We start from the raw sequence: 13,387 nt of genomic DNA, 5'->3' as shown, positions 1-13,387 counted from the left end.
TCATTACTCACTCCCTTCCATCTTCTTCCACACCTACAGACATGAATCATGAAAGAGGAAGACATACTGGTTTCAGTGCCAGCTTTTATCTCAAGTCTATTCTTGATGAACCCATTTGGGGACTCTTACATTTGATACCAATAAAAGATTTTATGCACAAATCTATTTTGAAGAAGGCCCAGCCTAGCATCACACACAGTGTTAGGTAATAGGGTCACTCTTTCTAGACACGGAGATATAAAACTGGTATTACATTAATACTACAGAGCGTCTAGGCTATAAAATGAGCAAACAGCAGTTAGACCAACACTAAATTTTGAGTCAGACAGTCTAGCATAGGAGATGGCTTGCTGATAGGATGCTGTGTTCTTCCAAGAGCTATATCATTAAGATAGATAGTTGCATGGGGGTGGTGCTGCAGAGGATTAGCAAAGCAGCTTTAGGAAATGAATTCGAATTAGCCAAAGCATCCCCACCTTCCATGAAGAAGTGGTCATGGCAGTTGACTTGAACTTGAAGACCAAGGAGTGATTGCCATATATCTGATTTCTGAGCATCTGGGACTACAGGCATGAAGTTGACTCTCAGGGTCTAATATTCAGAAAACTATTTCTTTGTTCTTAAAAGCAAAAGAAGAGTGTTCTTAAACTTCTGTAGGTGGAAAAGGGCTAAGCACATTGATATGTATAGATAGATGTATTTTAAATAATCTGACTGGAATTAATGAGCAAAACAATTTTCAAAAGCTATTTATGCATTATACGAGTTCAAGTATGCCTTCCCCTTCTTTAAGGAGGAAGAAACAATGCTTGAACCACATGGCAGGCAGCTGATACATACCTATAAGTGCAGCCATTTTTTTCTTGGCCTATACTATTCAAATTGTATTGGACCCAATAATCACCTAACTGGAAAAGCTTTTAAATATCATTTTCAAGGAAGGCAACCATCCTTATATAAGCCAAATTTATTTCCATTGTGGTCCTTCTCATCCACAAATCCTGATAGCAGCCCCATTCACTCCCGGGCAACAATGGAGCATTGCTTTTCAGGGACTGAGAAATTGACAAGAACTCCACACGAAAGATCTGCCTTGTTGGTGGATATCCTGTCTGTGAAATTGCAAGTTGAGTGACACAGGATCTTTCCCTCTCCACAAAGATGTTTGAAAGCCTCACTCAGTGCAAGGATTGGCCTTAGCTTTAAAAACAGTTAAGTATCAGGTTCCAATTCCATAGCCACCATTAACTTGCTGTGTATTTTTGAGTACTTGGCATAACTTCATTACATTTCACTTTTCTTTCTGAACAAAAAATAGATGGATAATATGTACAGATAAGCAGTACTTGACTTAAATGTTCAATAATGCTATCTGCTATTAATATCTCCACCTAGTATCTAATAATAGTGTTATTACTAAAAATATTATTAACAATTACTATGGATATTATGTAATATGAAAGTTATGCACTCATATTTGTTTCTATATTTCTTATAATTCCTATGTCTGCTTGCAAATCAAGAATCTACTGGTTCACTCACATCTATGACAGAAAGAGTCTCAACTGCTGAATTCCTGAGGAGGGACAGGAAGTAATATACTGGGTTTGATGTGCTAGGAAAAAGTATCATTCAGAGACTGGATGAATGAAAATAAATAACAAAAGCCATGTCAGGTTAAGCTTGGCCACAGCAAGAATGGGGGTGTCAAAAGGGACAGATATATTTAATGACCAATGCATTTATCCAAAGGAATCATTTTCACTGGCTATGAGCCCAATTAAACCTATATAATGGAAATCCAGAAAATCATATTAACGAGCCAGTCATTAGTAAGGAAAAGACCTAGCTAATTCTGTGTTTAGCATGACGGATGGGCCCAGAGCAAATAATTGGATGACATTCATCAAATGTAAAATAAAAGGTGTCACTGGAAGGGAGAGTCATAATAATCTCTGGGTTTACAGTGCTAGCAAATTTGCTTGTAAGGAAGAGAAAAGTTCATCAAAATAGATTAATAGTCACTAAACTTTATTCTTGCCTGTGTGGTTGCCAGAGAGGCACAAATAATTATGGAGAGACAGCAGATGCATCAGCTGGGCATCTCCCTAGCCCACTGGAGATCTCCTGAGGATGTGGTACTAAAGATTCTGTCTGGAAATAAGACATTGGCCATCCAGGACTGGACAGGAATGGGTAGCAATTTTGTGTGCCCACCTGTGGTCATGAAACAGTGGAGAATACCAGGCCCACAGTTTCTGTGAATAAGCAGATAATCCCAGAAATCTGTTATTCAGTTGTTAGTAAGAATTAACTTCCTGAGTCAGGGTTTGTGCAGAGGTAGGAGTAAGAAAGCCAGTGTTTACTTTGTGGCTGCAATAATGAAGCACTATGTGATGTTGAGTACCGTGGCTGAGCAGTCTCGAATTCAGTCTTCTGACCTGCAAAGTGAGGGTACAGAAAATCAAATGAGGTGAACTCTACTGCAGCATGTTCCATTTCCTAGCTCTGACTGAAAAGAGGCTGCTGTTACTCTTGTTTAAGTTGCCTCTCCTCTTCTAAGCAGACGTGGTTTTTAAAAAGTCCCATCAGTGTTATAACAGGCTGTCTGGGAACGCAGAGACGCATACACACGTGTCAGCTGCAGATCTTTACAAGTATAATTTAAAAAGATATAAGAACCAAGGAACTGTATTTTAGTGAGATGAGTAAGACAGAGGGAAGATTCTTCCAGCCACTTAGAAGTGAAGGGGTACAGTTTTAGAGCTAAGCTTTGTGAGGTTCAGTTTTGTCTTGTCTTGGATAAGTCATTCCAGCATCTTACACTTTTTGCAGTGCTGCCATGAGGAATAACTAGATAATTTATAAAAGAGCTAAGGGACTTCTGAGTATGATTGCTATGCTGAACAAATTTTAGCTGCATCATCATTACCGTTCTCATATAGCCATTGTTTTCCTGGTGATGGTTGTGTCAATGTCAATCATTTTTCCTACTACAATAAGATACCAAGTCTGGATAGTTTATAAACAATAGAGATTTTCCCTGCTGGTCTGGGGACTGTAGAGTCCAAGTTTGAGGCACTGACTGGCTGATTCCTTGTTGCAGGGAGCCTCATCTCTTGCTTTCAAAATGTTGCCTTCCGCAGTATCCTCATCAAGCAGAAGGGATGAGCAAAGGAAGGAGACACTGTGTTGTTTCATACTTCCATGAGGGAAGAGTCCTTGTCCTGAAAGGTTCTAACTCTTAATTATGTTGCATTTGCAGATAAGATTTCTGTATGAAATCCTGGAGAGGATTTAAACAGTTAATCAGTACTAGTCAGTTCCTATATTCCTTGCCCAATTCTTGTTTATTGTTGTGTCCAAAATATCCTCATTCCATCTCAGTGACCTCAGTGTCTTAACTTGTACCAAATCAACCCGAAAGTCCAAAGCCCAAGTCTCATCTAAATCAAACAAGAGAGAGACAAGTTGTGATTCATCCTCAGGGAAATTGCTCTACAGCTCTGGGTTCTTGTATGACTCTAATACAGTGGTTGGTTACATATAGGTTAGGTATATCCATGCAAAACCACAAAAGCCAATAATAAGAGATAATCAGATTCCAAGTAAGTCCCAAACCCAACAAATCCAACTACTTTAATTCTGATGATTGAAAATGATCTTTGTTCTGTTTTCTAGGCAGGTTGAGGTAGGTGTTGTGTCTACAGCTTTTCTGGGTGTAGCCCACATTGCAGCACTCATGAATTGAACTGGAGTACCTATAGCTTTCCTAAGCTATAGTTTCACATGGGGAACACTTTTTGAGAATAATCTCAACCCCATGGTTAAGCTGAGACTTTCCCAAGTGGAATAGGCCACCTTTATGCCATTCCTGTCCTAGTGGGGATGCAGATGCAACCCCATGAGAGCCTCATCCTCGTCCCTAGAACTTGTCATGGCATCCTTTGAAACTTAGTGTACACAGTCATACCTCTGTAGCCCTTGAACTCTGTGTGCTTGCAGAGTTAGTACCCCAGGATGCCCTCAAGGCATCCTTAAGCTTTCCAGAGATGTAACCTGAGCCACACATGATGTCCAACAGGGATATCTACAAAGTTCTGCAGTGGAATCTGGAAAACAAAGGCTCAGGTGATTCTGGGTAGCATTCTGTCTGCAAAGCCCTGGTTTTCTGGACCTAAAATGGGACTAGTAGCTTTGGAAGTCTCCCAAATGCCTCAGGGAGCACTCTTCTGTTCTTTTAATGAATGCCACCTGGCTTCCTTCTGTTCATACTAATCTCGTAAAATGTTTCCTTGATCACACCTCTGGCTTTCTCATACAAACCCATCTTTTAACCATTTACATGACTAAGATCAGAATTTTCCAAATCTGTTTAGTACCACATCCCTTTGGAATATAAACTTTATCCACAATTAAGTCTCTCATTGCCCAATTTACTATAATTTGTCTTGAAGGATGTGGCAAATTTAACTTTGCTTAGATGTTTCCCTCACCAAAAATTCTAACTTCATACATTGAAATTCTGCTTTCCACAAATATGAGAACATAGACCGAGTTCAGATAAGTTCTTTGAGGGTAGCTTGTCCTTCCGTATCTAATGCACTACTCCAAGTTTTCATCTGAAATCTCATTGGCATCACATTCACATTTCCCCCAGGCTCACAGTCATCTCCAACACTAAATATTTTCCTAAAGCTCTCTTTTGAATCTTCACCCAAAAGCTCTATTCATTGCAATATGTGCTTTTTCTAGAATTCATTTCTGTGCTACCACAGCCTCTCCCCATCACTCTACTTCTGAAGCCATTGCCAAGTATTTATTGTACATCTTAGCAACACCTTATTTCCCATACCAATTTATTTATTAGACTATTTCTGCTGTTATGATAAAGTATCTTAAATTGAATGACTTATAAACATCCAAAGTATTGTTCTCAAGAGGTTGGCAAGTCTAAGATCAAGGCAAAGATAGGTTTGCTGTATGTAAGGGCCCTTTCTCTGCCTGTGATTTTGTGTCTTGTTTACCATGCTCTTACATGGCAGAAGGGACAGATGGGTGAGATAAGCTATAGGTAGTTGTCTGTAATCATTTTATAAGGAGCTAATGTCCACTTCATTAGGCCAAGTGTTCATAGTTTCATCTCCTTTGGAAAAAACCTATTATTACTATTATTGCATTGGGCATTAAACTTTGACATACATTTTTGAAGAAATGTGAACATCATACCTATAACACTTACGTTGTCTAGGAAGGATGGAGGAAACAACTATGGTATAAGACATGGAGGGGCACTTACAGGAATGTGAATGCTGCAATAGTAAATGGTGAAAGCTCCACAGAAAGGGAAGAGGTGAAGTCTAGAAGCTGATAGCCAGGACAACAGTAAACTAGTGGTATCCCAGACCTTTCCAAGAATTCTTGAGGCCTGCACTCAGGTTTAGACATTGTAGAATTTTAGCAAATTCGAAGAGGTACACAGTGAGGCAAAGTGTTGGGAGGCATCTTAATACCTGTGTGGATTTTGTGGTAGTCTAAGCAGTTGGGGGAACCCCTTATGTTAATGGTTTTCCTGTGTCCTCTAATATGCTGGAGCAGTTCATGGTCCATAGCAACCAAAATCTGTATTTATTATTTAAGCATCAATGTTCCAGGTTGTGTGTGAGGCAATCTGTGAAAAGGACAGCAATGTGAGTTTCTGTGTAGAACTATATTTTAATCGAGTTTCTGTGTAGAACTATATTTTAAGAATAGCATATATTTGGGGGTCCTTAAATGTCACCCCATATATGGGATCTCCTTTACTTTAGGACAAAATAGGGGTGAAAACTGGATAACTGTGAATGAATTAAGTGCTATCAAGCTATGCATTACAGAGAAGTTTAATTATAGTAATTTCATATCAATTAAAAATTATCACCACTATGAATAATAGCAATCAGGAAGTTCAGGTGAGGAGCAGAGAGGTATATGCAAATTTCTGTTAAAGTTCTAGTTCTATGATGTTTAAAAAATGTGGTTCCTAGATAGCAATAGCACCACGAAACTTATTAGAGAAGACAATCCATTGGCATTAACCAAACTCAATTGAATCAGACATGAGGCCCAGAAGTCTGTGTTTTAATAAGCTATCTAGGTGATTCTGAAGCATACTAAAATTAGTTTTTGTGATTAGCAGGAATGCTTGTATGTGTTGATTTTATAATTAAAATAGAATCAAATCAAACAAACAAATGCATAGGGTCATGCAAGGTCCAAGAATGTCTGTGGGTCCAGGCCCAGGAGTTACATTTTAACCTGAAGGAATTTTCCACAAACCATCAATCTCATTATGTCAATACCCACTTCTGAGCCAATACAAAACACTGTAAATTAATAACAAGTATTTTAGTAAAATAAAAATAAAGGTTCTGAAATTTTAAAGTAAGGAATAAAATCTCATTTGAGAGTAGAGTCCTGGGATAACCCTGAACACCAAGGAATAAACAGGGTCTCCCATCTTCATTTACAGCTTGAACTTTGAATTGGGCTTTTCCCCAGGCTCTGCTTTATGCTGAGCCTAACATGTGCTCTACCTGACAGCTTGGAGAACTTGCGTTGGGGTCTTTCCAAACTGTGAAGAAGAGGAAGAGAACCATGGGGAAGGTCATCTCTTTGAATGAGGAGTGATGGGTGGATTTCAATAGAGATGTTATACCCCTCTGCTCCAAGCAGTTGCTGGGGATGGCTGCCAGCTTTGGACAGCAGTAAGGGGATTGGCTGGTGTCCAGCATGGGCTTGGGCTTTGGTGAGAAGGGAGCATGTGCCAGCAGTAATTGCCTCTGCAGCAGTGTGGTTGCTATTGTCCCCCTGCTATTTTCTGTGAACAGGCCATGTTATCTTCTTCTGTGAATATTACTTTCCCTGGAGTTAGGATAATTGGACCGAGAGCAGCCCTCCACAGAGATGTGCCTTATTGGCAGGACTTTTCTACAAACCTGGGCCTGGGGACCATTTCTTGGAGTGGTTCTGTGTCATTTAATGAAGGATCCATTCTCTGCCAAGTGAGGTGGCAAAGCTCATTTCTGTCCTCCTACCTCTGAGCTAGCAGAGGTTTATGAATTCCATGTCTGGATTTTTCCTCTTACCTTTAATGTCTTTAATGGGCTTACATGTGGGAAGGATCAATAAGCATCTGTTCAATGCACGGATACATGAACATGAATGGAGAAGTGTGACCAAGTCAGAAGTGAAATTAAATTTCACGGTAAGGACACATTGAGCCTTGCTAATCATTTAGATTCTGAAAAATGCTTATGATCATGGTGATATGGCTGTAATGTATTAACCGATTATTAAAAATAACCAACACTGGACAAATAGATCAAAAATGAAACTGATCCTGACAGTCTCTTAGTTTGCAGTTGAAAATACAGTTTAGGTGTGTTTTATCTGCAAATCATAGTGACCAAGTACAGATTCAACCTGTGTTTTTACTTAGAAATGTAGGAAAATGTGAATGGCTATCATCATTGTACCCTGATTGCCTCAGCACCATGATGTGGAAATGCTCAGTGCTCCAGAGACTCGAAATTAGCATAAGACATAATTAGAAAGGTATCTTTGAGCATACTGTGATTGCTTCTGAGCAGGACAGTACTTTCCAACTTGTGGAACTATCTGATCTCTTTTTCTTTTCCCTGTGATCCAGGTAACCGTAGGCGGAAGAGCCAGCTACTACGTGTCCTATCGAAGAGAAGCCTTTGCCCAGATAAAGCTGCCCAAGTACTCCTTGCCAAAGGTACTACATGCAGTGCCTGCTGTCCCGAGGCTTACCTGACAGTGCCGTGGATGGAGAGGCTACCTCCATGGGATTCAGGAAGCCACTGGCATTTAGTCTGGAGAGTTCCTGAAGGGTTCTGGTCATTGTTGCTGGTGCTGAGCCTGAGTGCTGTATTCCTTTCTCAGCAGCATGCCAGGCATGGGTTCGATTTCCTATAACTCAAGCATGTGGCATGGTCTTGGGCTCTTTGCCAAGAGTAGGAGAGAGAAAGGAATACTGGCTTTGCAATTGGTCTCTTCGGAGGGGTCTCCTTTCCATAGAGGTGATATTGACAACCACAGGGCAAGTTTGCTAGGCAGGACAGCTGCTACAGTGTGAGGGTACACAGTACGTCTGGTGGTGGTCTCGCTTCTCTTTACATTTTAAGAGTAAATATGAACTCTCTACCTATGTCTCCACTCCACTCTGTCACCGAGGAGATAGATAAAATGGCCTAAATTACTGGAGCAATAAGATCTAGTGGTGACATTTCACCTCTCCATTGATTATAAACCTTGTTCTGTGGATGCCATTTCTTGTAAACACCAGCTTCTAGGTAAATTCACTGTGAACAAAATCAGAATGTGATGATACAGTCTTACGGGACAGCAGGGAAGTTGTCTCGTGATGTGCGCTTACCATTTCTCATGACAAAAAGACGCCAGCCTCTGAGATGAGGCTAAGAAACACTGTGAAAGAGTATCTCCGTGAGGACAGAGGAGGGCTGTAGGGTAAGAAGATGCATCACTTTATATCCCCTGGCATTTTATCTTCAGTTATTCGTGTACGGAGGTGTTCATTCCAGCTTGTTCTCGTGTGTTCCTTCTTGTTCCTCACATTTTTAACTTTTCTTCCATTTAAGTGGGCAGTCTGTGTTAAACTTTGAATTGTTTAAACGTCATCTTACTGATGGAAAATTTTAATTATAAAACTTAATATCTCCTTATTATTTTCCAAAATTGTTCATTTTTCATGTTTTTAATTGGAACAGAATGCCATCATACCCCTTCATTTCCTTCCTCCTTCTCCTACCAGATACCCCCTTTGAAGCCCTCTCAAACCCCCCAACTCTCATTGACACCCACTTTTTCTTTGGCTATATTTGTTATATGAGTGTGTGAGTGCAAAGTTTTAGAAATACAACCTGCTGTGCCCATTATTTTGTTTGTCTGTATATGGTTTTTAAGGCTGATAACTCTGAATTGGTGGCCTGCTAAGTGGACCATCCCGGGTAAGGCTGATTTCCTTTCTCCCAGCAGTCAGAAGGGGTATAGTCTAGCTTCCATGACTTGAAATACTGGACTGTTTCAGCAGTAAGAAAACCGAATATGATGTTAACGGGTTAAAATTGGGTTGTAGCTTCCCTAGATGTTTTCTACATGCATTGACTCAACTTCTTGAACCCTGCGTATTTTATACATATCAATTTTCATACTCAATAAAAATCAAATAAGTATAAATGTAATAAAATATTTTAAAATATTTTTAAAAATTGAATTAACAGCCAGCCATTGGTGGTGCATGCCTTTAATCCCAGCACTCCAGAAGCAGAGGCAGGTGGATCTCTGTGAGTTCAAGGCCAGCCTGATCTACAGAGAGTGTTCCAGGACAGGTTCCAAAAAATACAGAGAAACTCTGTCCCGAAAAAACAATGCAAACATTTCTCTTGCCTGCTAGAGCTTTTAGTATGGTAGACATGCAGCATTAAATATGCCATGTAAATATAAGATATGTCTAAGGGCCATTTTTGGATTCAAGGTCCTGATACCTGAATGTAGAGAGTGAGGACAAATTACTTGAGAAAGTTGTGTTTAAGATAATATAAGAAAAAAATAAGAAATTCAGCCTATAAATGAGGGTAGGGAGGAAGCACAAGACTGATAGGTGTTATAGTCTTATTTTATTATTTCAGAGGGATTGGATGTCAAAATTCATAGATGACTAAGTCTCTTGTGTAGCTAGCTAGCAGGGCACATAGCATTTTCATATAACCTGTGCAGACCTTTCCTGAATACTTAAAATCATCTTTAAATCTCGTGCTGTATTTTTCAGGGATCACTAGAAGGAATAGAACGCTCTATTTCTTTAGCAAAGGTACAGAATTAAGTGCACTTGGTCTCTGGAGGCCAGGGGTAGGGAAGATCAGCTACACATGTAAAGGCCTTGTTTGAAGAGCCACTGCATGACCACTGCAACAGAGTTAAAATACCTGGTGAAGTTTGGCTGCAGTTTGGCAGAAGGGCCATAGCAAAGGGCAGATCCCATACTAAATAGCCTTGGGGATCATGGGGAATGGCTTCTGGGTGCACGCTTGCCTCTCTATGTCTGTGTCTTGGTAAATTGCTCACTGTGGTGGCTGCAGGGTATACCCACCAACTTGTCTAAAGCCAGCCAGTAAACTGGTATCAGAGGATGAAAAAGGGAACATTCAGCTATGAGCTTCCTAAGGGAGAACTCTGTGGTTCCTCACCCAGGGCCCCAGCCTGCAAGTTTCCCTAAAGTATGTGTTTCTGGAACCTTCCAAACCATCTCTCCACGGTAAGGGCATGTTTACCTCAGTGCATATTTTATGGAATTTTAACCTTATTAGGAAAGCAACAGTTTGGTCCCTATGGCATGTGGCTGCAGGTGGGGTACAGATGAAGCCCTGAATTGATTTCCACCCATCCAGAGCACTCCATTAACTGTCAGCAACCCTGTGGTGACTTACTGAGGGGGCATTGCAAAGCACTCATGCAGCCCTTTCATAGAGGTGCATCCAGATAGACTTCTCATTAATATGAGACTGCTGTGACAGTAGCTGGATGGTGATCGATCATTTTATTAGCTGGTGTTGGCCCAGATATTCATAATCATGGCTAGGGAGTTAGGGGCAGAGGGGTTGGCAGGAGGTTAGTTCTGCCCATTGTTTGAAAAACTGAAGTGACTTTAAGCATATTGGTGCTGCTCCATGCAGTGCTATTGCTGCTGTTATGTGCCTTCAGGGAAAACAAAATGATAGACAGAGAAGTCTCCTGTAATCTTGGCACCTCACACTTCCATTCCAAGTCTACCTTTTCATATCATGTACACCTGGACTTGAGAGTATTTTGCCGAGAGGGAGGTTAACAATGAACAGCATAGTTCCATTTCTGGGACTCTTACCCCATAGACATGAAACTTCTGCACCAATCGCAAGGCACGGTGTGAAAGGGTAAGAGCAGGAAAAGATAGCTGGGCTTTTTAGCAGAAACCCAAACATTCCTGTAAGCTCAGCCACTTACCCAGGAGCTTGTGTCTGCGCATGGGCAAAATTAGATGACAATACTGACATGTGACTCGCTGCTGGTCCAGTGTAGGTGCTCATTAAACGATGAGGGACAACTGTTACCTAGGGGGCACAGTTCTGGTGCCCTTACCCTGCCTGGCATGCAAGTTAAGATTATGATAGAATTGTATCTCAGACAGTATTGGCCTCCATATTACCTAAAGCTGTCACTGTGACACTCTGAATCTCACATAGCCTTTTTGGTTCTACATTTTTTCTCAAGTTGCAACTCTAAAACTTATTTCTACAGGAGAAAAGTTCTGTTTCTTTCTTTCCTCAAGTGTATTTGGGTTCTAGTGATACCCCCGATCTCTGCCTGAGCCTCATGATTCTGGAAAACTGCCGAAGTGTAGAAATCTTCCTCCATTTTAAGTCTTTGGGGAAAGGCTTATCACAAAAGAACTACTTTCCATGAGACTTGATGAGACTCAGATGTCTTCTCTCACGGGGCAGATTTGCATTCTTGATTTCATAGGTGATCAGCTGGGCTCCTGTCCTACTAACCATTGTGGACAAACTGCCTGATGATTTGACTCGACCAAAATTGTGTCTGTCTTTTCTGTTGTCCTCTGTCCTTGAAATGTGCTCACTTTCGAGTTTATACTGGCCACAGAGAGCATGGGCACAGAGTGCAGTAAGGGGCAGTGATCTGCCAAACCACGGAGCATCTCGGAGCATCACTTGGTCGCAAAGGAAATGCCTCCTTTAATTGTTCCATCTTCTCGCTCTGCTACACACCCAGTCCTTACTTTATTTTTGATTTCTTTCTTAATTATTTTTTACAATTCCAATCCCAGTCCTTCCTTACTCCTTTCCTCTTGCTCCCTTCAACGCCAACCCTAACCTCCCATCTGCTCCTCAAAGAGGGTAAGGCCTCCCCTAGGAAGTCCACTAAATCTGACCCATCATTTCATTGAGGTAGGCACAAGGCACCTCTCCACCCCCACACCCCTGTGTCTAGGCTGGGCATGGCATCTCTCCATATTGAATAGGCTCCACTAAGTCAGTTTTTGCATTAGAGTTAGATCTTGTACCCACTGCCAGTGGCCTCACACCATTGTTACCTATAGTAAGGGAGTCTAGTTTGATCTTATGCAGGTTCCCCATTTGTCAGACCTGAGTCTGTGGTCTCTCACTAGCTGGGGTCAGCTGATTCTGTGGGTTTCCCCTTCATGGCCTTGACTCCTTGTTCATATTATCGCTCCTCCCTCACTTCTGTTGTACTCCAGGAGCTCGACCCAATGATTAGTTGTGGATTTCTGCATCTGCTTCCATCCAATTCTGGAAGAGGGTTCTAGCTTCTGTGGGATTGTGGATTGTAGGTTGGGTGTCTTCTGCTTTGTGTCTGGTATCCATTTATGAGTGAGTAAATACTGTATTTGTCTTTCTGGGTCTGCATTACCTCACTCGGGATGTTTTTTTCTAGTCTGTCTATTTACCTCCAAATTTTAGGATGCTATTGTTTCTTAACACTGAGTAGTACTCCATTGTGTACTTCTTTTTTTTCCTTTTTATTCATTCTCTGGTTGAGGGTTATCTAGCTTTCCAACTTCTGGCTATTACGAATAATGTTGCTATAAACATAGCTGAGCAAATGTCCTGTGATGTGAATGTGCCTCCTTTGGGTATATGCCCAAGAGTGGTACTGCAGGATCTTGAGGTAGGTTCCCCTTCCTTCACAACCTCTCCACCATAAGCTGTCAATGGAGTTTTTGATTTTAGCCATTTTGATCAGTGTAAGATGGTATTACAGAGTTGTTTTGATTTGCATTTCCCTGATGTCTAAAGATATTGAGCATTTTCCTAAGTGTCTTCCTTTGAGATTGTTCTGTTGACAATTCTCTGTTTAGATCTGTACCCCATTTTTAATTGGGTTATTTGATAGTTTGATGTCTAGTTTCTTGGGTTCTCTGTGTATTTTGGAGATCAGCCCTCTGTCCGATATGGGATTGGTGAAGATCTTTTCTCACTTTTTAGGAAGCCATTTTGTCTTATTGACAATGTTCTTTGTTTTACAGTAGCTTCTCAATTTCAGGAGGTCCCATTTATTAATGTTCTATTTAGGAAGTGGTCTCCTGTGCCTATGTGTTGAAGCTTATTTCCCACTTTTCCTTCTATGATAGGTTCAGTGTGGATGGATTTTTATTGAGGTTGGTTTTTTTATCCATTTCGACTTGAGTTTTGTGCATGACTCTAGATATGGATCTGTGTGCATTCCTCTGCCTGTCAACAGCCATTAAATCAGCACCATTTGTTGAATATGCTTTCTTTTTTCGATT

The 13,387-nt window shown here is 40.8% G+C and overlaps 1 protein-coding gene across 1 annotated transcript in view; it reads left to right on the top strand.

Moving 5' to 3' along the window:
- The window catches only part of Sorcs3 (sortilin related VPS10 domain containing receptor 3), a 602,076-nt gene that overhangs the window by 476,683 nt on the left and 112,006 nt on the right, over positions 1 to 13,387 (top strand). Inside the window, exon 8 of the mRNA XM_051199708.1 lies at positions 7,691 to 7,780. Within this exon, the coding sequence (XP_051055665.1) occupies positions 7,691 to 7,780 (90 nt within the window). The remainder of the gene's footprint in view (positions 1 to 7,690; positions 7,781 to 13,387) is intronic.

This window comes from Phodopus roborovskii, unplaced genomic scaffold, assembly GCF_943737965.1.
Source record: "Phodopus roborovskii unplaced genomic scaffold, PHOROB, whole genome shotgun sequence".
Classification (NCBI taxonomy): domain Eukaryota; kingdom Metazoa; phylum Chordata; class Mammalia; order Rodentia; family Cricetidae; genus Phodopus; species Phodopus roborovskii.
The sequence above is the reverse complement of the archived record's forward strand: the minus strand, read 5'-3'. Positions and strand labels throughout refer to the sequence as shown.